This window comes from Micromys minutus, assembly GCF_963924665.1.
Source record: "Micromys minutus genome assembly, chromosome: 29".
NCBI classification, from domain to species: Eukaryota; Metazoa; Chordata; class Mammalia; order Rodentia; family Muridae; genus Micromys; species Micromys minutus.
This window is the reverse complement of record NC_137964.1, coordinates 20,746,083-20,771,358: the sequence shown is the minus strand read 5'-3', so window position 1 is coordinate 20,771,358 and position 25,276 is coordinate 20,746,083. Positions and strand designations below refer to the sequence as shown.

The 25,276-nt window shown below is 45.5% G+C and overlaps 1 protein-coding gene across 1 annotated transcript in view; it reads right to left on the bottom strand.

The window, feature by feature from the left end:
* The window catches only part of TMEM132D (transmembrane protein 132D), a gene marked incomplete at both ends in the record, with an annotated part of 594,183 nt that overhangs the window by 442,628 nt on the left and 126,279 nt on the right, over positions 1 to 25,276 (bottom strand). The window contains one exon of the mRNA XM_080941251.1: positions 3,271 to 4,156. Coding sequence (XP_080797377.1) covers positions 3,271 to 4,156 — 886 coding nt within the window. The remainder of the gene's footprint in view (positions 1 to 3,270; positions 4,157 to 25,276) is intronic.

Below are 25,276 nucleotides of genomic sequence, written 5' to 3'. Positions count from 1 at the left end.
ATGAAGAGGAGGAGAGTATATGTGTGGAGATATGGGAGGAGTTGAAGAAGAAAATGGGCAGTAGATATATCTGATTGAATATATTATTTTTTCTCAAGAATAAAGAAAAATTTAAAACTAGATTCATTGCAAATGGATTCTGAACATTATACTTTTTCTCTATATCTGAAATCACCCACACTTTGACTTAAAACTAGAGCCAATAAACCTACATGGATACTACATACCAAACCTAACCACATGAGCTGTGTGGCCCAGCAATGGGGATGCCCTTTGGGTCTCTTAAAGAACAAAGTTAGCTGATCTTACTCAGGACTCCAGGGGACACACTTACTATATTGAAGATGGTGACAGGATCTCAAGCCTTTGTAAAACACACAAATACACACAGAGATGTTTTCAGAAAAGACTAGAAGAGCTCACTCCCTGAGGTAGAATTCTGGGGTACAGTAAAAATCCTCTTCTGGCCCAAGAATCCAATCACCAGTCAATGACCAGCAGAAATGCACAAGGGAAGATGGTACACATTATAGCAGGGACCTTTGTTCTTTCTTTTTTTTTCTGTTTGTTTGTTTGTTTATTGAGACAATATTTCTCTTCATAGCCCTGGCTGTCCTGGAACTCACTCAGTAGACCAGGCTGGCCTTGAGCTCAGAGATCTGCTTGCCTCTGTCTCCTGAGTGCTGGAATTACAGGCGTGTTTCACCACACCCTACTTGTTTTTTATCTTTAAGATTTATTGATTTACGTATTTTATGTATACAGGTACTTTGTCTGCATGTATATCTGCACCCAGGAAGACAGCATCAGACAGTTGTGAGCAGCTACACAGGTGTTGGGAATTTAACGCAGGACCTTTGGAAGAACAGCAAATGTTCTTAACCACTGAACCATCTCTCCCCCTTATATAAAGCCATAGTTTCTGAACAAAGAACTTCTCTCTATCAGCCACCTTTAAGGATGCTACAGAAGACTGCTAAATTCAGAAATTGAAGCACACACTTGCAGAACATGGAGAAGGATTATGTCCAACTGCAGCACAACCTTCCAGATGGGGGCAAAATGAGGCACAAGTGTGGCCACAGGCCCACAGACGTCTTCCTACACCACCACCCCACCCCCACCCCTTTAGTTAATCCCCAGATGCACAGAACACAAAGCCAAGTTTTCACCTCCCAGTTTAGCCACATTCAATCATTAGACAAATGCTGCTCACTAATGTCTACTGCTTTAGTCGGAATAAAAAAAGAATCCCTGATGCCAGTTTGGAGTCAACTCAAATTTGTGAGCTACAGCAAAAGAATGACTTGCTTTCTTGTGCTCATCACCCCTAAATAAGACATAAGGAAAAGGGAGTAGAAAAAGAAAGGGAAGAAAGGAGAGAGGGGAGAAGGAAGGAGGGAGGAAAGAAGGAGAAAGGGAGGGAGAGGAATGAAGGAAGGTTGGATGGATGGATGAACAAACAGATGGATGGATGGACAGAGAGACAAACAGATAGGAAAGAAAAGAAAGAGGAGTTACAAACTTGGTTGAGAATATGAAATCAGATCAGTAGTTAATGAACTTGAAAATCTGCAGGTAACATGTACCCCACACGCAGTTACATTCATATTCTCGTGGATCACAATAAACCTAATGTGTCAGGAGCTGGGGAGATGGTCCAGCAGTTAAGAGCATTTGATGCTCTTGCAAGAGACCAGAGCTTAGTTCCTGGTACACATTTTGTGCAGGTCACAAGTGTGTATATCTCCAAGGGATCTGATGCCCTTTTCTGGTCTCTGTGGACACTCAACACACACACACACACACACACACAGAGAGAGAGAGAGAGAGACAGAGAGATAGAGACAGAGAGAGACAGAGACAGAGACAGAGAGACAGAGAGACAGAGAGATGAAAAACCCCTAGATGTAAAAGGCAAGAGGAAACAAGCACTGCTGCACAGCAGGCCAAGTCACGCCACGCTGCTGGGACACTGCGGCTCAGCCGACAATGCTTGTGTTAATTAATTATTGCAGACAGATGCACCTATGTCTAAAATGGAGCTACAGGCTTTAGTTACATCACAATTGACACAAGGCAAGTTCCTCTTACATTATACCCCAAAGCGAATTCCAGAGCCTTTTTCTAAAGTACACGGTGCTTCTTTTAAACGTCTCGTCTTTGCTCCAACCTTACATAAGATACCCAAGATCCCACCATTTAGCCTCCCTTTATGCTCTTTCATTTTTTTTTAAAAACAGCACATTCTATTTCCAGGGAGAAACAAAATGACAACTTTAAGCCTGGTACCACTTTATACTTAGAGCCCGCCTGTCTGGAATAGATTCTGAGTTGGCAAAGCCATGTTCTCCTTCCGCCTTGACAACTGTCGAAACTGAGTTTGCAGATTTGCTGAAACTGCAAGGTGTTTAAAAACCCAGTTGTGAAGTGGCTGATTTGAGGAACTCTCAGTGTCCCAAAGCCTGTTGACAAACTCCACAAAGGTCAAGGGATCCCAACAACATACTTGACTCTTCTGTGACAGTCTGGGAATTTCATTAATATTAAAGAGAATTATGTTATGGTCTTGGAGAGGTGGCTCGGTAGCAAAAGTACTTGCTGCTCCTCCAGTATACCCTAATTCAGTTCCTAAAACACACATCTGGCAGCTAACAGTCAACCTCTTACTCCAGCTCCAGGATGAAACAATGCCCCCTTCTGGCCTTTGCAGGTACTGCACCCATATGCATACACTGGACAATGATACACACACACATACATAATTAAAAATAAAACAAGTCTTTAAAAATATTTTCTGGGCTGGCGAGATAGTTCAGTCAGTAAAGCATTCACTATGAACACGGAAATCTGAGTTTGATTCCCAGAATCCACACAAATCAGCAGGATAATAGTGCTTATGACTTGTGGTTCAATGACCCCACTGCTACAGGGTGGAGAAAGGAGGGTGCTAGAGTCTCACTGGACAGCCAACTGGCCTAACCAGCAAGCTCCAGGAAAGTGAGACATGCCCTTCCTCAAAATAAACCCAAAGTGGGCCTCACCTGAGGAATGACACCCTTGGGCCTCCCATGCACATGTTACATCCTACAAAAAAAGTATGTCCGTCATTCAGTGGCTAGCCAGAAGTATAACTGAACTTTACGTCTCACAGAACACACCATGTGAACATCTGCAGACAGCTCCGTACTAGGCGGAGCTCCTAGGCAGATCCATAGCTGCCCAGCTGGCTCTCTGGGGCTGCCTTGGACAGAATGAGAACCTGCTCACCTCAGTGTGAAGCGATCCTCCGTGCAGTTCCTGGAGACAGAGATAGGGAAGGTGAGTACGTCTCCTTGTCGCGCAGTCTTGGGGACATAATGAACGGCCACGTTGCTATCCAAACGCAGCTCCCTCAAAGGTGGACTGCTGGGGGTCTCCCTGAGAAAGACACTCCCAATTCTATGTAAAGGGGGACTGGATTCATCAACATCATTATGGCCGGCCGGAGCACCACCACTCTTCCGCGAGTCCTCCTTGGCACAGTCGCCTCGCTCATCCCCTTGCTGTACAGCATAATACAATTCCACAGGACTCCCCTCTGGCTGCTCCGTGGGCCTCCTGCGCCCAGACACCACCGACGGGGGACTGAACCAGCCCGGGAGCATCTCCAGCTGGGCCACGCACAGCCCCAGGGCCCCACCCAGCCGGCAGCTGCCTCGAACCTCTTGGGTCTCTCGGAAAGCAAAGACCCGCAGGCAGGGCAGCCTCTCGTCCCTGTGGTCATCCCAGTCTCGGCCCACGATGTGGAAGAGCACCTGTACTTTGGGATGGCTCGGGTAGACTTTCTCCTGCAGGATGTAGGCCTTCAGCCTCCAGTTGAGGGAGAAAGTGTTGGTGACTCCGAATGGGTTGGAAGGCAGCATCAAGTCCTGAGGCACTACCTGCTCAAGTGAGAAAGGCCCGTAGCTGGCGTTGAGCACTGGCAGTCGCCTGGATTTGTAGATCAGGAAGGACTCGACCCGAGACTGCAGGCTGGAGTTGCGCATGATGTCTTGGTTGGCCTCCTTCAGGAAGAAGGAGACATCAGCATTGTTGATGTGGTAGGTCACCGGGAGGTAGGTAGGCAGCAGTGAGAACCGCTGAATGCTCTCCAGGATCCCTCGGCCTTCCGTCACTGTTGGGAGGAACCGAGGGCAGGGGTTAGTGATCCTGAGACACCAGATTTGTAGACTCGGGAGAGCACATCGGTAAACACCCACCGCCTCACTTCTGGACCCTTGACGCAATTCGGAACTATCCAGCGTTTCTCCTTTGAATCAAGTCAATGTATGGGGAATTGATGTAAAGAGACGTAAAGGAGTTGGGAAGATGGCTTGGTTGACAAAGCGCTTGCCACACAAGCAGGTGGAAAGGAATGCTCATTCCCACATCTCATATTAAAAAGAAGCTGAGAGAGCTGGAGAGGTGTTTCAGCCATTAAAGAAGGCTTTACACACCAAGAAAACTTCTACTAATCCCAGGTTACATCTTGTTTTACATGTACTTTATGCTTATTGTAACTAGTAAGATCTTAATGCACACTATCAAACCTTTAAAAAAAAACAAGCACTGACAAAAATGTATTCGTATACTTTTATGCAAAATGCTTAAAATCTGTACATTTATCTTTGTTTTTTAAAATAAAGTTGTTCAATTAAAACAAAAACAAAAAAAAAAAAAAAAAGAAGAAGAAGAAGAAGGCTGGGAACACAACCAAAGAGAAACTGAGCTCAGTGGTTCAAGCCTGTGAATTCAGGGCTTGGGAGATGGAGACAGGGGTTCCCTGGAACTCACTGGACAGCCAGGCTAGTGTCAGTGAGTGTCAGGGCCAATGAGAGACCCTGTGTCAAAAAAAATAATAATAACATGGAGAAAATTTGAGAAAGACATGTGATATTGACCTCTGCTCTCCACATGAATGTGCCAACTCATATGCACACACACACACATGCACACACATAGATTAAATAAACAGGTATATATATTTTTGCATCATATTTAAACAGTACTTCCTAGGAGGGGTAGGAGGCTCACAAAACCCACCAATTTGTAAGAATTTGTACGATTACAAGGCACATCAGGACCTGTCTGAGCTTCCATAAGCAGAACACCTTTCCTAGGAGAGAATATTATCAGCTGAGCATGGTGGTGAACACCTTATTCCCAGATCTTGGGAGGCAGAGGCAGGTGGATCTCTGAATTCGAGACTAGCCCGGTGCTCAGAGCTAGTTCCAGGATAGCCAGGGTTACACAGAGAAACCCTATCTGGAGGTGCAGTTGTGAGGACCATAAGCTTATTACTTTTGGTGACGGTAATAAGTGTCTGCAATATGTGTCCTGAGTTCCAGGGACACACCTTTTGTGGATTGTCACCCATGTGGTAATTTCCTTGTAGTGATGAAGCTGCCTTTTTGGCCGCATGTATCTCTGTGAGTAAGCTTAATTTGGATAGAAATAATTTCCCCCCTTTGGTTGCTGGTACCGTACCTGGGGTGAATGGGCCTCTGTTTGCATCCATCCCCCTGGGAAAAGACGCAGCACAAGGTCACTAGTGTTAGATAAAACAACCTGTCATTTGATAGCCATAATCACTGAATATTCAAATAGTGAAAATTTGAACAAAAAAATTGAACAACAACAACAAAAAAAAAAAAATAGGGACAACACCACCTTCAAGGGGCTTATGCCTCAGAGCATAAATATGGGGAGGGGAGCTGGAGTTCTGTCCCCTGCATCCATGATGGGGTTGTTTAACTTGGGCTGTTTGTGAGACTCCTAACAGCAGGAGAAGGGCTGTTTCTGATCCCTTTGCCAGCCCATAGGACCATTGTCCTCCTACTGGGCTGCATCCAGCCTTGATATGAGGGTTCGCACGCAGTCTTATTGCATCTTGGTATGCCACATTCCGTTGGCATCAAATAGATATCAGATAGAGAGAAGAGACTTGGAGACTGAGTTGGTGAGAGTCCTCCAGACACAGGGCAAGGACTAACCACACCATGCTTCGGTCCTTTGAGTAGCCTGGAACCTTCCAGCCAAGAACTCGAGGCAGCATCTACATCTAGAGCATGACACTCATGACCTGTGAAGACCATTCTGCCACCAGAGAATAACAAACATCTTTCTTTTCTCTTTAAGGAACATCTTCTCCCTGGGAGTAGTGGGGGGGGGCAGTTAAAAAAATCCAACAGGTTGTTTTTATAGTTTGGCTTACTTTCTGTAACAAAAGCCCAGACTGAGAAATTATACAACTCGCAGAAGCTATTAAGCTATTAAGTCACTGGCTTGAGTAGCCCTGACTGCTCAGGCACGCTGTACTAGCCTTGGTATAGACCACAGCGGCAGCCATGTGATGATTCCTGGTTATCTGGAAATGCCACTGCCATTCCTCCAACATCCTGCTTCACCTTCAGTGACCCCATGAAAGCACAACACCCCCAGGCACGAAGCCATCTCAAGTCTGGATGCACATCTATCAGGAGTAAGAGGGACAACCCATAACTCTGACAGTCCCTGGACTTGCCCCACATAACGCATGGGACAATCAGCAAGGCACTAAGCCTCTTTGCTTCTGGGGATTAATGAAAGTTGCTGTCCAGATCTGAGATCACAGAAACTACACTGCATACGAGTTTACATCCAGGCCAGGTCATCAGACACCTATGTTCAAACCCACTTTGCAGACTGGAATAGCAAAAGTATCTGGGTTTTGGTGTCATCACCAAACTCAGGGCAGGAGGAGACTTGTGTTTATGTTAAGACAAACTAGCTAGAGCTCTTGATCCATGTGATTTAGGACTGGTCCAGGCAGTAGTTTCATAGGTTACAGCCTAATAACGTTGGGAGTTATTATTTATTTTCAAATATCAAAATATGTCAACTGGGAATATGGTTCAAGGGATAGGGTGTTTTACACATGTAAAGGCTGGAGTCCAGATTCCCCTGAGCCTGTATGGAAAGGCCAGGTTTTTACATATTTACAGGGTGACATGCCTTAAATCCCTGCACTCAGAAAGTAGGGTCAAAAGATCTCTGGGCCAGTGTAGCTAGATTGGGTGAAGTTGGTAAGCTCCACCACCTTCACCAGGAAACCCTGCCTTAGTAAGGTGAACATCAACAGAAGAAGACACCAATATCAAGCCCGTGCATGTCCAGCTACATGTGCCCACATGCATACATGCACAGACACCACGCAGGCATACACAGGTGAACATTTTTTTCTTAACAAATCAAGACACTCTCAAGGTTGTAATTGAGACTCTCAACTTCATGGACTTAGAATCAACACACACACACACACACACACAAACACACACACACACACACACACAGGAAATAGACCTCTGGGGTGTCCATAAGGATGTTTCTAGAAGACTTTAACAGAGGTGAGAAGACCCACCCTAAATGTGGGCAGCTCCATCCTCACGGGCTTAGGAAGAAGGTGAGCTACATAACAACACCAGTCTCCCTCTACCTGTAGATGTCATGTGATCTGCTCCCTCATGTTCCTGCTGCCACGCCTTCCCAGCATGACAGCCTGCACCTTCAAACTGTGGGTCCAAATAAGCCTGCCTCCCTCAAGAAGCTTTTGCCCAGTATTTTGTCCCAGATGTGTAGTAACTACCATAAGCCTAACAAGATGCGTTCCCCGACGAAGCACCATGTTTTAACATTCAGGAACTGGAGCCTGAGCTGTGATTGCCCCAGACCTGTGTTTCCTCATTTAAAGTCAGCACAAAGAGCAAGCAGGCATTTTCTGTGTATTCTCTGAAAGGATCTTCCTGATTTTTCCCCATCTTCTTGGGTACCCCACCCTCCCCAGACATACCCCACATCAGCCCAGTTACAATCCCATTGTCTCTCTTCTGTAAAACCTGCCTTCAAGGCACTGACAGTGTACCTCTAGGTCACATCTCCACGTGTGTCCTACACAGCATCCCCATCCTCCATCACTCTGTGCTTCTCTGTCTCTATGAAGCTGTAGGGTGCATCTGATGGGGGTCTCGTGTGTTCCCACAGCACTTGGGGTCTTTAGAACAGCACCCAATCAACAATGAGGCACTCAGTAAATATTAGATAAATGAATAAGCAAATGGGCACACAAACAGGTTGTACATTTTCTATACAAAAAAACCAAAGCAGAGTATATTTTCTGCCATGATTTTGCAAGATCCCTTGTTCACAGTATGACTGCAATCAGGATTGCCAATGCTTCAACGACACTGAGAACACTGTATAATCCCATGGACAGGGATTTGAGAGAAGAGGGAGAGAGACCCTCCCTGGGCCATGAGATCCCCAAAGGGACACCCTATGTTACAAGGTACCCCTTGGTTATTCAAAAATACATCTGACACTTCCCAGAGCGACTTCCTTGAGCAGCCTCCAGCCAGCTTACCATGCAGTCTAGAAGCCGCCCAGGTCAGAAGTGCAGAGAGAGCAGGGCAGGCATCAGCACCATGCACCCGGGCCTCCTGAACCTCCCTGTTAAACATCTGACCCCGATGCTCAAGGACACAAAACTTAATTGTGCAGCTAATTACAGGGTGCCCGGGTCAACCACACAGGGTCCTCTAATACCATTCAGGAAAACAGTAAAGCAAGAAAAGGTCACAGCGGGGCACTGGAGGGAAAATAACTCCAGCCTGGCTCTGAAAACCATCTAGAGGTCTCTCTCTCACCCTGGCATCCAACCCAACTGCTTATTGCCTCCAAATGCCTCATCAAGACCCGCAGCAGCTCCTAGGTAACTGTTTTCCTTTCTCCCTCCCTGCGCAAGTACCACCTCAGAGGTCTGTGGTGACAAGGATCTGTTACTCTTCACACTCTGTTATCAAGGGAAAAACCTGGAAACTGGAACTAAAGCAGAGGCCACTGGGCAATATTGCTAACCGGTTTGCTCTCTGTAATTTGCTCAGCCTGCTTTCTTATACCATCCCAGAGACAGCTCAACCCACAGTGCGCGGGCCCCTCCCACATCAATTATTAATCATAAAAAATTGTTTGTTCAGAGGCCAATATGATGGAGGCATTCTTCAGCTGAGGTTCCCTCTCCCCCGTGTGTCAATTTCATGAAAGCTAACCAACACACTCCCTTACTCTTTGTTTCCTTTCGTGTGTGTCTGTATGTAGGCCTATTATGGTGTGTGTCTGCCTATGTTCTAGTATGTACAGGGTAGGATGTAGAGTGTGCATTTATACATGTGTGCCAAGACCTGAGGTTAGCATGACAGCTCTCCTCAATCACTTCCCAACACAGTCATTGAGGCGAGGTCTCTCAGTGGAACCCAGAATTTGCTGATATGGTGAATCTAGCTATCTAGCTTGTTCTAGGGATGCACTGGCTCAGCTTCCTGTGCAGAAGACTTGCAGGCAGACCTCCAAGCCCACCTAACACTTACATGGGAACTGGGATCCCAACTCTCCTCTTTAAGCTTTTGTACCAAATGCTCTACTAACTGGGCCATCTCCACAGGCCCCTCCTTTCTTTCATCCATCTTTCTCCTGCCTACCTTTTTCCTCCCTTTCCCAAGCTCTCTCCCTACTTGCCGCCCTCCCTCACCATGCCTTATAATCTACAAAATGGCATCCATCCCATTCGATGTGCACGGAACAGCTGCTGTGACGCCCACCATACTCCAGTCTCCAGAGCAGCACCTTCCATCCCCTAAGAATTCCATTTGATCCAGGCGCCGAATAAGGAGCTGAGCAAGAAACAGATGAATGGCCATGCCCTTGCATTTGAGCATCATGTCTGTGATTTCTTATCTGACAGAATGGAACATGACCTGCTCACCAGTGGACTTGAAGACACTTTATACTGGTCTTCACACTGTTGAGAGAACAGTCCTTAAGCAATACATTTGAGAGACAAGGAGGGAAAGGCCACCCAAACATAGAACTCTGTTCTATTTGATTCTTTCCCAGGTCCAAAAAGAACAATGAGGGAAAACGATTGCATATAAAAGACCAGCAGGGGTCAGCTAGGAGGTACAGCCTGGGACACACGCACAGTGCACAGTGAAAATTCCCAAGAAGCCACCAGGATCCATGAATCCCATGCAGAGAACAGAACAGTCTAGGTTTCCTGACACACACACAGGCACCTAGATCTGGTTTGGTTTCTAGTAAGTACAAATACCCCGGTGGGTAGTGCTGAGAAAACAAATATAATACAGAAATGTTTCTTTTTTTTGTCTCCTAAGATGAAGCATAGCATGGGGCACATGGTAATTTGGATTCTAAGTAGCTCTACTTGTGTTGGCCAACCTGGCAGAACTGTCTAGTCTTAATCAGAGGAAAGGCCTAAACCACCCAGAGGCTCTATTGGTAACATAATCACCTCTGTATTATAAAAGAAACTGGGGTGGCTTCAGATTTGGGGGCTTATAGATTCCATCCCTCATGGACACTAGGGGAGAAAGTAAATCACTCAGGGAACCCAACAAGCTTGCTCCCTAAGTCAGAGGCTAAAGGTCATCATCTCAGGAAGCAAACCACCAGGGCTTTTTTCCCCCTGAAGTTTGTCCTTGTCAAAGGCAGTGACGTAAGACAAACATCTGTCATGGGTCACAATCTTCTACTGAAGGAAGTAAAAGTAGGAGCTGATGCAGAAACCATGGAGGAACACTGCTAGCTTGCTCACCCTGTTCGCCAATGTATGCTCAGATTCCGACTGCTTTTTGCACCTACTGGGCTCTAAGCAACTGTACCCTCAATAATCCACTGTGTGATTTTAGCAGCTGCTTTGTTCCAGTGCCTTTTGCATTTTAGCGTCTCACGCAAAGAGCACAAATAGAGAACACCCAACCACGTGAGCACATACATACAAACACAAAATACATACAGACTACATAAACACACATACCATAGCACAAACACTACAGAACACAAACTACATGCCACATACATACCACACTATATGTAGACATACAGAAACTACATACTACATACACAAATACACATAAACTGAACACATTATATGTACACAACACTATGCACACCATACTACATCTGAAAATGCACACAAACTGCATACCACATTATACGCACACATGCATTTATACATACCATATAACATAACACATAGACACATGCATACACACACATACACATGCATACACACACAAACAGACTCACATGAGGCATCATGTTACAATGCAAGCAGAATAAACATATGCTCCCCCAACCCCTGGATGTAGCTTATAAAAGTAAAAGGTTGGTCACCCCTGGGCATGAAGCTGGAGGATGGCACTTCCTGATACTCTGTCGGCTGCTTGAATCACCATAGGCTGCTGCTGTGCCAATGCAGAGGTGTGGACATTCTTGTGACATGTTAGCATCCCTAAACTGAGAAAACACCAGCCTGGTAAGCCACAGATTGTCTTTGGAATCCCCAGAGCACAAGGTATAAAAAGATTCAACACCTTCCCCACAGCCACCTTGGCTCTAATCAGGAGCCTCACAGATGGGGCATGGCACAGTTATTGAATACACCCCCCTGAACCACTGGGCCCATGGTTTAGATATTATTGAAGGAAGTTGATCTTTACCTCTAAGACATGTCAGTAGCTTGAAGGGCTGAAGAAGCTGGTGCTTTCCTTAAGCCTCTCAACATACACTGAGGAAGGCAATTCATGCAGGACACAGAACCAGAGCATCTCAGCATCACCAGTAACTCGCTAAGATGTGTTTGTCTGGAGACTGAAGTTTTGTATAGCAAAATGAAGTACATTTCTGTCTCAATTCATACACTGGGCCTTTTACAAGTATCATTGTCACACTGGACTGTGGATTGAGGACCCCAAGTGAGCCATGTCTGTTTAGCTTCAGGAGGAGGAGGCTCTCAGGGAAGCTGGGACTGAAGAGCAAGCTAGGAAATCAATGCTCGCAGGATGCTCCCATGCAGCAGGAAGCACCATGAAGAGTCCAGAAAAGATTGAGATGGGAAGGAAGCGGCCAAGCTTTCGGTGATTCTCCTCTCCGACCTCCTTCCCCACCACAGATTCACTGAGATTTCAAACATGTGCTTCTGTCTCCAATTTTCATGGCTTCTGAGGATCTGAACACATGCCCTCACACTTGGCCAGCACAGGCAAGTTCTTTACCTACCTCACTATCTCTCCCTCCAGGTGCAGGTTCCAAGTAAGCCCAGGGAACCCTTTATAGATCCCAACACCACACAGAGCATCCTATCCTCATGTGAAACCTGCGGAAATAGATACTATGTGTTCTCATCTCTACCTCTAGCTACCCCACCTGGGGAACAGAACTCAGGTTTCATAGCAAAAGCTCCATTCTAATGCAGTTGGTGACCGTATGTATACAAGGGACACTCAAGGGACAATAGTTCAAATAGTCATGTAGAGTTGGGGTCATAGCTCAAAGCAGAAAACATGCCTGGCATGCAAGAGACCCTTGGCTCAACCTCCATGACAGCAATAACCAGAAATGAAATGAAACAAAACAATAAAGTCAAGTGTAAACGCATTGACCACATAGGTCAGGAATCTGCCAGAAAAGTGAGTTTGGGCACCCTGTCCACAAGAGGCTGAGGACAAGGCTAGTCACTAATCAAAATGAGCACACATGAATCATGGGAAAGAAAGCTGCCAAGAGTCAGAGGCAAGGGTCTCCAAGCAGAGCTCAAGAGATACAAAGCAAGTCGTCTGTTTCAGGGAAAGGATGATTCAGCAACACATACAAATAGCTTGCATGTACCCTTTGGCTTGCCTGATTATGTCATCTCAGACCCTGTCATCACCAAATAAAACGTTTCGAGAATGTTCTGTGCAGTCCCAGGTGCGGCCAGCCAAAGATCCGATGAGAAGTCTACACAAGTGAGCAACTGCACAGAGTCCACCATAGAAAGTGATTCTGGAGTTTCATGCCATGGACTTGGAAGCTTTGTGACTGAGGCTCCCAGAAAGAAAAAAAAAATCTCTACCTGTTATAAATGTCCCACAAGACTGGCAACTGACTAGAACATCAATGATTATAGAGACAGAGAGCCAAATAATCTTGAGCTAGGTTAGCACTCCCAACGCCATTTATTGCCAGCCTCTATGAGATATCATCCTTATAACTACCAGGTCAGTCGTTTGGCAATCTACAAGTACACTCTTATGTTATCCCACCTCCAAATCTAAGAATGCCCTCAGATATGACAGAGGTTTATAGCAGAGATTTCCCCATATACCCCTAGGTTTCCCAGATGAACTTGAAACATATTACCTTAAAAAACATCATGACACAGTTGCCTCTGGCATGGAGAATTTGGGGGAACCTTGTCCTTGTCGGAATTTTGTATGCTTTTCTTTTTGTTTTTCAGGACAGGATCTGTCTGTCTAGCTCTGGCTGTCCTGGAACTTGCTATGTAGATTAGGCTGGCCTCAAGCTCATGGAGATCTCCCTGCCTCTGCCTCCAGAGTGCTAGGATTAAAGGAGTGCACCACCATACAGTATGTGATAAAACACTAACCAAAAAGTTGGTTTCTAGCTGTAATATATGGAGGGAAGTAAGGGAAGGAACCTGGACACTGTTGCAGGCTTGTTCCTCATGGCTTGCTCAGCCTGCTTTCTAGATAGGACCGCCTATGTAGGAATGATGCCGCCCACAGTGGGCTTGGTTCTCCCATATCAATTAGCAACCAAAATATAGTACCCATACATTTGTGCACAGGCTACTCTGATGGAGGCAATAAATCAATTAGGATTTCCTCTTTCAAGCTGAGTCTACCTTGTATTGATTAAAAAAAAAAAAAACCCTAACATTAACAAGCTCCAATCTGAATCTGTACTCCAGGCTATGGTCACTCATATTTGATTCCATAATAAACTCTATTTCCCTTGAAATGAGAGCTTTGGAGTTGGCCCATTGGTTGGTTGGTTGGTTGATTGGTTTTTGTTTGTTTTGTTCTGTTTTTAGCTGCTACACCTTTTGCCTAGCTCCCTCTCAGCTAGGAAAGAAACTTTTGTCAAGAGAAATAAATGGGAAAATAGAGAGTACTTGAGAAAAATACTCAGATACTGTCACAGGTTAGTGGCTCCAAGCCCACACAGGTAAGCACCTTGCTTCAGAGTTAACCAGAAAGGTTGGGGAACCCGGGCTGGCCAGAAGACACCCTGTACAAGTTAAGTGTCAACTTGCCAGTTAGTCTTGAAGCCATCAGGGAAGTGGCCTCCCACCCAGCCCTCCCCCGAAACTGCTCAGCATACAGGGAAAAAAAAATAATGTCATTAAGTAGCTTTATATTAAAACTATCAGACTATCACATCTCATCAGTATTTAAATTGTTTATATTAATGTTTAATTTGTTCGGGGATTGAGCAGCTTAAAAAATAAACACGAACAACTCTCTCTTCTCTGTTTGCTGAGGGCGAAATCATTTTGAGGGATACAGCCCATATACCATGTTTCCTAACAGAGCGAAGAACAGAGCTGGAGAGGAAAAGGGGAAGGGGTCAGGATGCAGGGAGAGGGTAGTCATGTGCAGAAGGGCATGTCTTATCAAGAACAAGACAAAGGACCCTTTTCTGTAACAGATTGAAGACCAGGTAAGGGTTCCAGCTTCTTCCAATATGTTATTTTCTTTTGAGATAGGGTATCTCTGCATTGCCTCAAACTGGCCTGCGCTCACTCTCCTGCCTCAGCCTCTTGAATACTGGGACCATAGATGTGCCCCGTATCTCTTGGCCCCAGCTTCTCCAGTTCTAAAGTGAAGGAAGATGTGCTATGCTTTGAGACGTGACAGGCATTACTAAAAAAGTAGCCTCATTTGCAGACACATGAAGCTGGTCCATCATAAAGGGAGACGATTCCCCTCCACCCTAGACTTCCACCTACACAATTATACATCCCTCCTCCACAGAAAGTCCTGATTGTCTGGCCTGTCCTTGGCAAAGGTCCTAATGCCTATCTGGTATGACCCATGTCTGTGTCTACATACAAACTGTGATTCTGTGCTTTTATGACAATTTTCTTTAGCAGCAAAGAAAAAAGCTACTGGAGTCGCTGTGGATACAGACCTGTAAGGATGTCAGGTTATAGGTGTTTCTGTGTTTCTCGTGGTTGCATCTGCACCCGGACTATGTTGTCTCTCACCTCCTATTCTACTTAGGGACATGCATACAATGGGGGTGGAGTCAAAAAGAGAGGCGGGGTCACACAGGAGAAAAGATGGAGGGGAGAGAAAGCAGGGGTTGAAGGCAGGATGAGTATCATGTCATTCAACAAGATATAAGGCCAGACTCCAAATAAACACCAGGGATTCTCTGAAGGAGGCTACACCCCGAGAATGACAGTGGTCACCAGTGGAATCTCACATGTTTACCTGGGCTGCAATGGTGTGTTCTGTCAACTTGATATAACCTAGAATCATCTGGAAGAGTCTGAGGGAGGGATGGTGTAGATCAAGTTGGCCTGTGGTTGGTAGGAGGTTGTCTTCAGCGCATTAATTGATGCAGGAAAAGTTGATGGCACCATTCTCTAGATCAGCAGTTCTCAACCTGTGGGTCCCTAACCCTTTGAGGGTCAATGATCTTCACACGGGGATCACACATCAGACATCCTGCATATCGGGCCCTTACCTCACAGTTCATAAGAGTAGCAAAATTACAGTTATGAAGTAGCAATAAAATAACTTTATTGGCGGGGGTCATCACAACACGAGGAACTGTTTTAAAGGGTCGCGGTGGTAGGAAGATTGAGAACCACTCCTCTAGAATGTACAAAAAAGTGGTCACCTGTATACATTGCTCTGGCTTCCAAGTTTTTGCCACTCCGACTCCCTCATAGTGAAGGGATCCTGAGGCAAACAAACGCTTTCTCTCTTAAGGTGCCCTTGTCAGGGTGTTTTATCACAGTGATGCTCTTGTCCCTATGCCAGTAAACTAGCACATATACTATCCTGTGGCTCCCTTGTTCCATATATGGGGGTCTAGGAAGCAGGCTCAGACAGAGGTAGCTTGCTATCATAGATCACCAAGTAGAATACTGACCCGTCCTAAGCCCTGTGAAGATCAATTGTGCAGTTCACAGACATGGCAGCCCTGAGAGGGAGGGAAGCCATCACCCAGGCTTTCCCTCGGAAAAGACAGAACACTTTAGAAGAGCAGCAGAGGCCTAGCCCCCCACCTCCTGCATGGAAAACCCATCATTCTGTACCTCCTGACAGATGGCATGCAGCTTTCTCCTATTTCACACGTGTGGGCTTTACAATTGAATGTAAAGTCTGCTCGTGAGTGAGAGGCCTCCCCAGAGAGAGCATTCTATACATACCATCTCTGCAGTTCTGACCTTGATCGCACCCAAAAGGCTGAGAAGTGATTGCATGTCTGTTTTAAAAAACTGTCCATGTCTGTTTTAAAAAACGGTCCGAAAATCCAAATGTAAGCAACTTAAACAAGGCAAGGGATTTAATATACCATAAAAGCTAAAGAGCCCAGAGGGATCCGGGGCTTCTGTCCTGGGCTTGCCTCTCCCATGGTCCAACAACTCACTTATTCGGCCAAGCAGTCCATGCAAAGTGGCCCTGGAGGCCTAGGTGAATCCCCACTCCTGTGAGTACCCAAGTCTGTACACAGTGGTTTGTCTCTTAAAATACTCTGGACCTGAAGATCAAGGGGGCCACACTGGTCTGGAGCCATCACTAAATACAAGGAATAGAAAAATGGGCTGTGTCCATCACCAGTCCTGAACCCCTCCTCACCACACTGTAGGATGCACCCAGACCTTTACTAAGGGGAGTGAAATGTGAGGGGTCTCTGGGTGTGTTTCAACATAAATGTGTGTTGCCTCATGACTATGAGGATTTCTTCTCATTTAAGGCAAGAAGAAACATTATGAGGCCTATAGTCCTGCTTTAGACTGCCTGCCTGCCTGCCTTTCTGTCTCTACCTCTGTCTCTCTGTGTCTGTCTGTCTGTCTCTCTCCTGGGACTCATGCAGCGCACCCAGGCTAGCCTTGGAAACCCTGAGTATCCAATGGCTCTAAATTTATTTTCCTGCCTCCTCATACCTCATGTTGGGTTTGCATTCCCACACCTGTTTCATGTGGTGCTGAGAATGGAACCCAGGGATCTGCACACGTGTGGCAAGCTCTCGGCATACTGAACTACACTCCTGACTTGGGGTCTCACACTTTCAGATGCTGCTTTTACCATTTGTATTTTGGCTCTCCTGTTCATTTCTGAATGTGTTGCGTGGGCACAATGAAGGAGAAAGGGAGACGGGTATCTATCGTGTGTTTGCAAGCATCTAACTTACATCATCAAGTATTCCCAGAGTGCTTTGCTACTCATGTCTCCATCACCTGGAGAAAATCATCACCTGGCACACGCATGTGCTGGGATTTCTTCTTACTAACGGGATGGTTTTGGACTAATGCCTCAAATACATGTGTCCTCTAGTCCCTTCATCTGTAACACGAGATGATTCTCAAAGCTGCTTCACCGTTTTGGGGCAGATTGTGTGAGCTATTCCTGTAAAGATGATTAGCCAGCGAGCACATAACCAACACTAATACTTTCAGGCTTGGCAACCTAAGCATTCCACCCAAGGCTGCGGGTGCCCTCTAGACAAAACCTGAAAATAAAGGAGAAAAATAGGAAGTGAAAGGAAAAAAATGAATATGTCTCTTCCAATAGGAAAACAAACTCTGCGATGTAAATACAGTAAAACCAGGGAGTACTGTGAGATTGAAGTACTCAGAAGGGATCATATCAGCCTTTCTGTGGGTCCCTTATAAAGGGTTCTAACATTCATACACGCACACATGCATGCACACACACGCACACACATGTATGCTTATATCTACTCACCTAGGCACACATCCACTTACACACACACACACACACACACACACACACACACACACACACACACTCGAATATACACCATGCAGTTTTAAATCAGGCACACACACAGGGATCCCAATGTGAATCTCAAGAACTACACCAAAAAAAAAAAAAAAAAAAAAAAAATTCCAAGATGGAGTTTATCAACACAGTCACTTGAAAATGTGAAGTAAATTGCTTACTCTGCCAGACAGCACTCACATCAGAGGCCTTCTTTCTGAGGTAGAGAATTCACTTTACGTGGCAACCTTCATTTCAAGAGACTTCAATGTTACACCTGTCTGGGAAGAGTTTATTTCACTCTGACACGGGAAATACCTGGTTCTCCAATGGCCTGAGTCTTTTAAATTAAGCTTTCCTGACCTGCCTGCTTGATGCCTTTATCAAGCTACTTAATGGCTACTCTTTAACATCCAAATTTTATAACCAGTCTCCTAGTGCCTTCTCCAGCTGAAAGTGGGGGTCGGGGAAAATGAAGAAGTCTCAAGTTGGCCAAGGGAGGAAAAAGTCTACAGTGCATTCGAGGTGACAGTATGGTGGCACTGATGTCTCTGAGGGATTAGATATGGAGTGCACCATCCAAGAGAAGATGGAGAGAGGATGGCCCCTGTACCCAGCAAATAACAACAGCATTCTAAATTGAAATAAGATATTGAAATAACTGTGTTCTGACATCACAGGAAAAAAAAACACAAAAGGTATGTTCCTAATAAAACTGTCTGTGACTCATCAGCTAGGAAAAGCACTGGAGAGGCGGCATTATACCAGAACCTCAGTTACTTACAGCATTCTGACAGGTCACACCCAAGGTTCTCGAGCCTGCCTGCCATTACTTGGCTAAGTTATTTCTCTCCAAGTATTGGTAAAATAGATACAATCTCTTTTACAAGATGACTTGGAGATGTCTTTAAAAGTTGAAAAGTCTATCTGAGTGAATTACTGTCAAAGACATCTTGTCCATCAGATACACCTGTCCATCAAAGCCAGTTTTTTCCCCCAAAGGCATCCTGTCCATCAAAGACATCTTATCCATCAAAGATATCCTGCCCTGTAAAGATAGCCTGTCCATCAAAGATATCACATCCACTGAAGATAGCCTGTCCATCAAAGACATTCCGTCCATCAAAGACAGCTTATCCATGATTTGGTGGATGTTAAGGTACCGAAGATACCTTTGCTGATGCTGAAATGGTCTAAATGTGGCTTGAACCCTGTCCATCAAACATACAGTGGGTGGTCCACTGCTGTGGTGTCACTGTATACATGCTGACAACATAGAACAATGCTCTGGGACATAGATTCCGTCATGTTCTAGAGCAGTGGTTCTCAAACTCCCTGATGCTGTGACCCTTTCATACAGTTCCTTGTGTTGTGGTGACACACAATCATAAAATCTGTGTTCTGACCTCATAGCTGTAATTTAGCTGCTGTTAGGAATTGTAATGTAAACATGTGGCAGACAGGATAGCCGATGCACAACTCCTATGGGAGTCACAACCCCCAGGTTGAGCCGCTGCTCTAGATGCTGGTAAGTGGCCACGATTTCAGAAATGGGGAAGAACCATGGCAGCGGGACAAGGAGGTGGCATCACCTACAGGCCCCGCCATGGTGCCATGTGGTGGAACCACAGAAATGGAAGGCAGCCCAGACGACATGGCATTGGAGCCGGGCACTGGCAGCTAGGCGAGGAGCTGGTGAGGTATTGAGGTGTGGATGTTTACCTAGGGGTACAGGTTTGAGAGCAAAAGATGATCAGTGATACTCATGGGAACTCAGAAGCCTGAGTTGCTTTCATGTTGCTGTCACGCTGCACACCCAGGATAGCTCTACCCACAGAAGGAGCTGAGGTCCTATTGTCATAGCTTGCTTTGAAGTTTTGAACTCTATAATGAAGGTAACAGCCTTGGCAGGGAGGCCTTTTCTAGGTTTTCAGGAGGGTCCAAGCTTGATAAGGACCCTGCATGGAACGCGAAGGGACCCCCAACAATAGGAGGTGTTCTAGTTATGGGGTGTGCCAGGGAGGACTTTGGTGAGCAGGACACATGAGCTGGTGGTCACAGAGACTGGTTGTATTCTGCTTGTCTGAAAACAGGGTCCCAGGATTGTCTATCGAAGCCTTATTGACAAATGAACATAGGCAGAGGATGTCTTGGAGCCTAGCAGACACTGTGTTTCACACACACACACACACACACACACACACACACTACAGAAAAAGGAAAAATAAAGACAGAATTTTGCACAGTGACGTGGATGCAGGCATTGTTTTCTCCCAGGATCTGCTCCTTGATTTCACTAAGCAAGAGGAGTGACAGCCACACCCCTGGATAGTATGTCACTTCCGAACCTGTGGCGCACAAGCTGTGTACCTGTGAATGGAGCCCGATACTTTTGTAGATTCACCTGAAGTCTCTCGCTTTACAACAAAACAAAACAAAACAAAAAAAAAAAGGGGGGGGGGAGATGTTGTTTTAAAAACAAAAATTCCAGCTGTTCAATTTTACAGACGAGGACTCAGGAGCCAGAGGCTAGGGTGACAACCTGCTAGCTCAGAGGAATAGAGAAAGCATCTAGCTGCCTTTCCTACTTCACTAACATCTCAGAAGGAAAAGACTCCTTCTCCTCCTTAAATACCCTTCAACTCAAAGACCCTCCTTTCTGTTGACTTATATTCAGTGGCCAGGTTATGTCCTCTGTCTCTTGACCTAGAGTTGGCTTTATTTAGCTCTTGGATAAAAGATGCGTGCTAGTGCTGAGCCACACTACAACAAGGTTTTTGTTATTTTTCTTCAGTAAATAGCAGGACCTTTGGGTTCACAGTGTGATCCGCCATCCTAATACCCTGCAACAAGGAGAGCAACGGAAGAAGACATCCTTACAATGCCTTCCGGTCTCTACAAGTGTGTGCCCATGCATGAGCACACATGCAAATTAATGGATAAGCTGAAAGCCTCCAAAAGCTTGTGCCCTTGAAGGTGCTGGATGGAGGGAAAAAGAAAACCTTCCTAATGCTGCAACCTTTGATACAGTTCCTCATGACGTAGTGACACCCCACCCCAACCATAAAAGTATTTCACTGGTACTTCATAACTGCAATTCTGTCACTGCTGTGAAGTGTATTGTGAACATCTAGTATGCAGCAAATTTGACGAACAACCCACAGGTTGAGAACCACTGCCCCAGCGTCTTTCATATACCACGCCCCCCCAAACTCCTCCCCCACCCCCAATGCTAGAAGAACCCTGCTCTGTTCTACTCTGTTGTAGCATAATGGACAAGCAGGAGAATGTATCCACTAGCCCAGAAAGCTCCCTCGAAACCAGGACAGAAATAAAATGAGCTGTTTTATTTCAAGCAGCCTCCGTGTCAGAAACTTACAGATAACTCCTTTTTTCTTTTCAGATGCCAACAAACCCCCGTTTCTGAGCAAGAGTGTATTTTTACTCTTTAATATGAGAAATTATAATTAATGGGCAGTCTACTCAGTGTCACTTGGAGATGTTTTCTTCTGGAACAATCAGACACTTTCTCCGGCAAGGACTCCAAAGCCTGACAGCCTACGGCAGCAACACGGGTTATGGTAAAATGAGCAAATCCAAGAAATGGCCAGGAGCTGAGAGTTTGGGATTTAGGGGTTAGCTTCACACAGAGCTAATAGGGGTGGGGATGCGGTTCAGTTGGTACAGGGCAATACCTAACGATCCAGACACCAAGCCTGGGATCCCAGCATGAAGAGGCAGAGGCCAGAGGATCAGAAGTTCAAACTTACTGACTTGTTACACACAGTTTGAAGGTAACATGAGATGCGCGGACTGAGCTTGCAGAAAAGGAGAGAGAAGGGTGGATTTCCCAGAGCTGATCAGCTCACTTTACCTTCCTCCTCCTCTTTTCTCTGCATCCTGCCCTCCCCTCCCTTCCCCCTTTTCTCCTGTCTTTGGCTCCACCCCCCTTTCACTTGAAACACACCAAATGAGGGCATGTGTTCTGCAGAGACTGCAATGTCCCACATGCACTTTCTCTCCAGTGGGGACAGACAGACAGCAAAGAAGGTGGTTGCTCAAGGGTTTAGAGGCTGTGGTGAATAACAGAAAAGCATTTTCCAGATAATCGGGGTGGGGCTGGGGAGGTGGAGAGGACTAGCTCAGACTCTTATTTCTAGCAGCCTAGTGTGGATTTGATGGGCCTCTGAGGAAAGGCAGGAACGGAAGGAGGTGTGAACCTCCAGGCAGAACCAGAGCTTCAGAAGCCCTGCTGGGTGTGTGAGAGGAACTACAGGACCCCTTGTGGCAGGAAGAGCTTGGCCTTGGAAGGCACTGGGGGCCTTGTGAGAAACTGCAATATTTTGAGATTCTAAGCTACTGGGGATTTTTGAGTGTCTGTGGCGATGTTAAAACATGGCCACTTAGAGGCAGAGCCTGGCTGCTTTCTTCAGAATGTGGACCAGAATACAGCAAATATAACTCTGCCTAGCTCCCAACAAGAGATCACAAAGGCACCTGCTCTCTGGTAGGGCTGCCTCACTGGAAAGGGAGGCCTACCCTGTACGGCCTGCCACGATTGCAGATTCATGAGCCTCATCCCTGTGGCTAGTGGGATTGAACATTGAGTACCTATAGTGGAGAGACTGACAATTTTTTAGGACAATCACTGGCTTCAAGGGATGAAAGGTAGAAAAGGAAGGGAAGCCAGGAAGCTGTCAGAATAAGTCAGGCAAGACAGGACAGTGCCCTGGTCCAAAGTAGTGGAAGGAACAAGTGATAAGTTAACTGTACTATATATAAACAGCATCCGTGACCCAGGCGGACAGGCGGGTTTGCTGACTGAGCAGATGTGGAGGACCCACTTTTCACTGAGCTCCTCACCTTTCCCTAGCACTCCATTTAACAGATTTATCTCCCTTCCACTGCAAAGAATCAGAAGGTAGACCTGCAAGATGGCTCAGAGGGTAAATAGATGCTTGCTGCCAAGACCAAAGACCTGAGTTCAAACCCCAGGACTCAGGTGATAAAACGAAAGAAGCAACTCCCAAAGGCTTTCCCCTCAACTCCACATTCATGCTGCGGCACACACACACACACACACACACACACACACACACACATGCATGTGCACACAAACTAATAAAATAGATAAATAAATAAAAGTGTGATTTGCTTTGAAGACTCTAAAATGAAGCAGTGCAGTAACTTTGCCTCCCTTCCCCATCACAGATGTCAATCTAGCTGAGATTCCACAGAATAATTCATAAGCAGTTTGACACTGAGACCACTTTGCCCACATTCGATTGAGAGAGAACAATGTGGTCCAGGAGGGCAGGACCCAGAGCAGTTCCTCATGAAGCAGGGAGGGGGGAAAACAATTGAGATACTTAATTGCCCTTAATGAGCTATCCTGTCCTTTCTATTCAAACTGTTCCAGTAACAAGAATCAACAATGCCTGAGTGTTTACTGAGAGCACAGGGCTACCCATGGAGCTCTTCTCTATTGTCTCTGACACCCCATCTCCTCTCTTGGAGCTTCTGGCTCTTTTCCTCCTCCCACAAGAATGCTATTCATCTCTTAAGGCACAGGTCAAGCTCTGTCTCTTCGGGGAAGTGCATTTTCTGCCAATCTTTAACCCAGTTCCCCCCTAAACTTTTTCAACAGCTATCTCGTGCCCCCCTCATCACACAGCCAGCCACATGGGGGTCCACAGGACTGCTGTGCTGAGTATTAATTGCTACAAATAACACAATACTTTATCAACCCAGCGACTCCATAAACTCTGTCAAAATCAAGTTCACTCAAATTCACCCTCTGCTAGTTGAACATGCCTGGGATAAAAAAAAAAAAAAAAAAAAAAGTGTAGTTAAGGTTTGAATGTGAAATGTGAAATGCCCACTCCCCAGGCTCACGGTTTGAATTATGCCCCCCCACCCAATTGGTAGCAGTATTTTCATAAGCTGTAAACCATTAGGTGTGTGTGTGTGTGTGTGTGTGTGTGCCTGCACACATGTTTATAAAATGCAATGTATATTGAGAGAATATAATAGTATTGGATATTTGTGTTTAGACAGTAATATTACATTTTTCAAAGCAAAAAAGAATCTAGACTCTGTACACTTAGGCAAACATTCTTGGCTGAAAAAAAAAAATAATAGGAAAGCCAATAACAAATTAGGCAAGTGATTTAAACACACCCAGTAGCTGGATGAACTTCTGAACATGAGGTGCAATGATTAAAGCTATACCATAATGAGAACAGAGGGTAGGGCAGTGACTCAGCGGTTAAGAGCACTGGTTACTCATGCAGAAGACCTGGGTTCAAGTTCCATTACCCACACCAAGTGACTCACAACTGCCTGTAACTACCGCTCCAGGGAATTTGATGTCTTCTTCTGACTTCTAGGGACACAACACAAATATGGCAGATTTATCCATATACAGGCACACCTAAACACACACACACACACACACACAGAGACACAAAATAAAATAAATATTAAAAAAATACCAACCATTTAAAGATGAGAACAGTCCGTAAGACTCCATGTAAATAAAATTTAAAACCTCGCAAAAGGCATGATGGTCAAGACTGTGGTCCCTGTGGGAACAACTGGAATGGCTGGGCTGAGTGGATTCTGGAGACCAAGAATAGTCCATGAGTATGCCACACGATCACTATCCATTCCTGCCAGTTTCCTTTGCAGGTATTATATTCACCCCCCCCAAAAAACAAACAAATAAAAAATCAAAACAAACAAACAAACAAAACACATAAGGAGGCCAAGAGATGAGAACAGAATCCAAAATAATTGCCCTCTGACCTCTATGTGTTCATGTTCCCATGCACACACAAAGCCCATGCACAAACACAGTAAATCATTTTTACAAGATCCAATGACACTCTGCTTAGACTACATATACACTTTGAAAGTAAGCACAAAAATGACCTGTGTTTCCTCTGACCTTTGCAAACATTGATGGTGTTATTTATACCTCCTTCCCTCTGGCTTACCTCCCTCACCAGGTAACCCTTCTTTACCCCCTACCCCTCTTCCTAGCAGGCATATTCTACATCCCTCTATCTACAGCTCCCTCCCCTTCCTCCTCCCATGGTTCTTTTCTCTGTACTTTTTGAAAGATCTAGAATGACCTAGGAGACAAATTCCTGGGCATATCTGTGAAGGAGTTTCTAAATTGATTGGGATGTAAAACCCAAGAATAACTGTAAGTTGCATCCTTGGCATGGAGTCCTGGAATTCATGAAAACAAAAATGTGAGCAGAGCCCTGGCATCCGTCTCTCTCTACTTTCTCACTGTGAATGTAATGTGACCAGCCACTTCGCTGCCCCATGCCCCTGCTGCCATGTCTTCCCTGCCGTGATGGACTGTCTCCTCAGACTGTGAGCCAAGATAA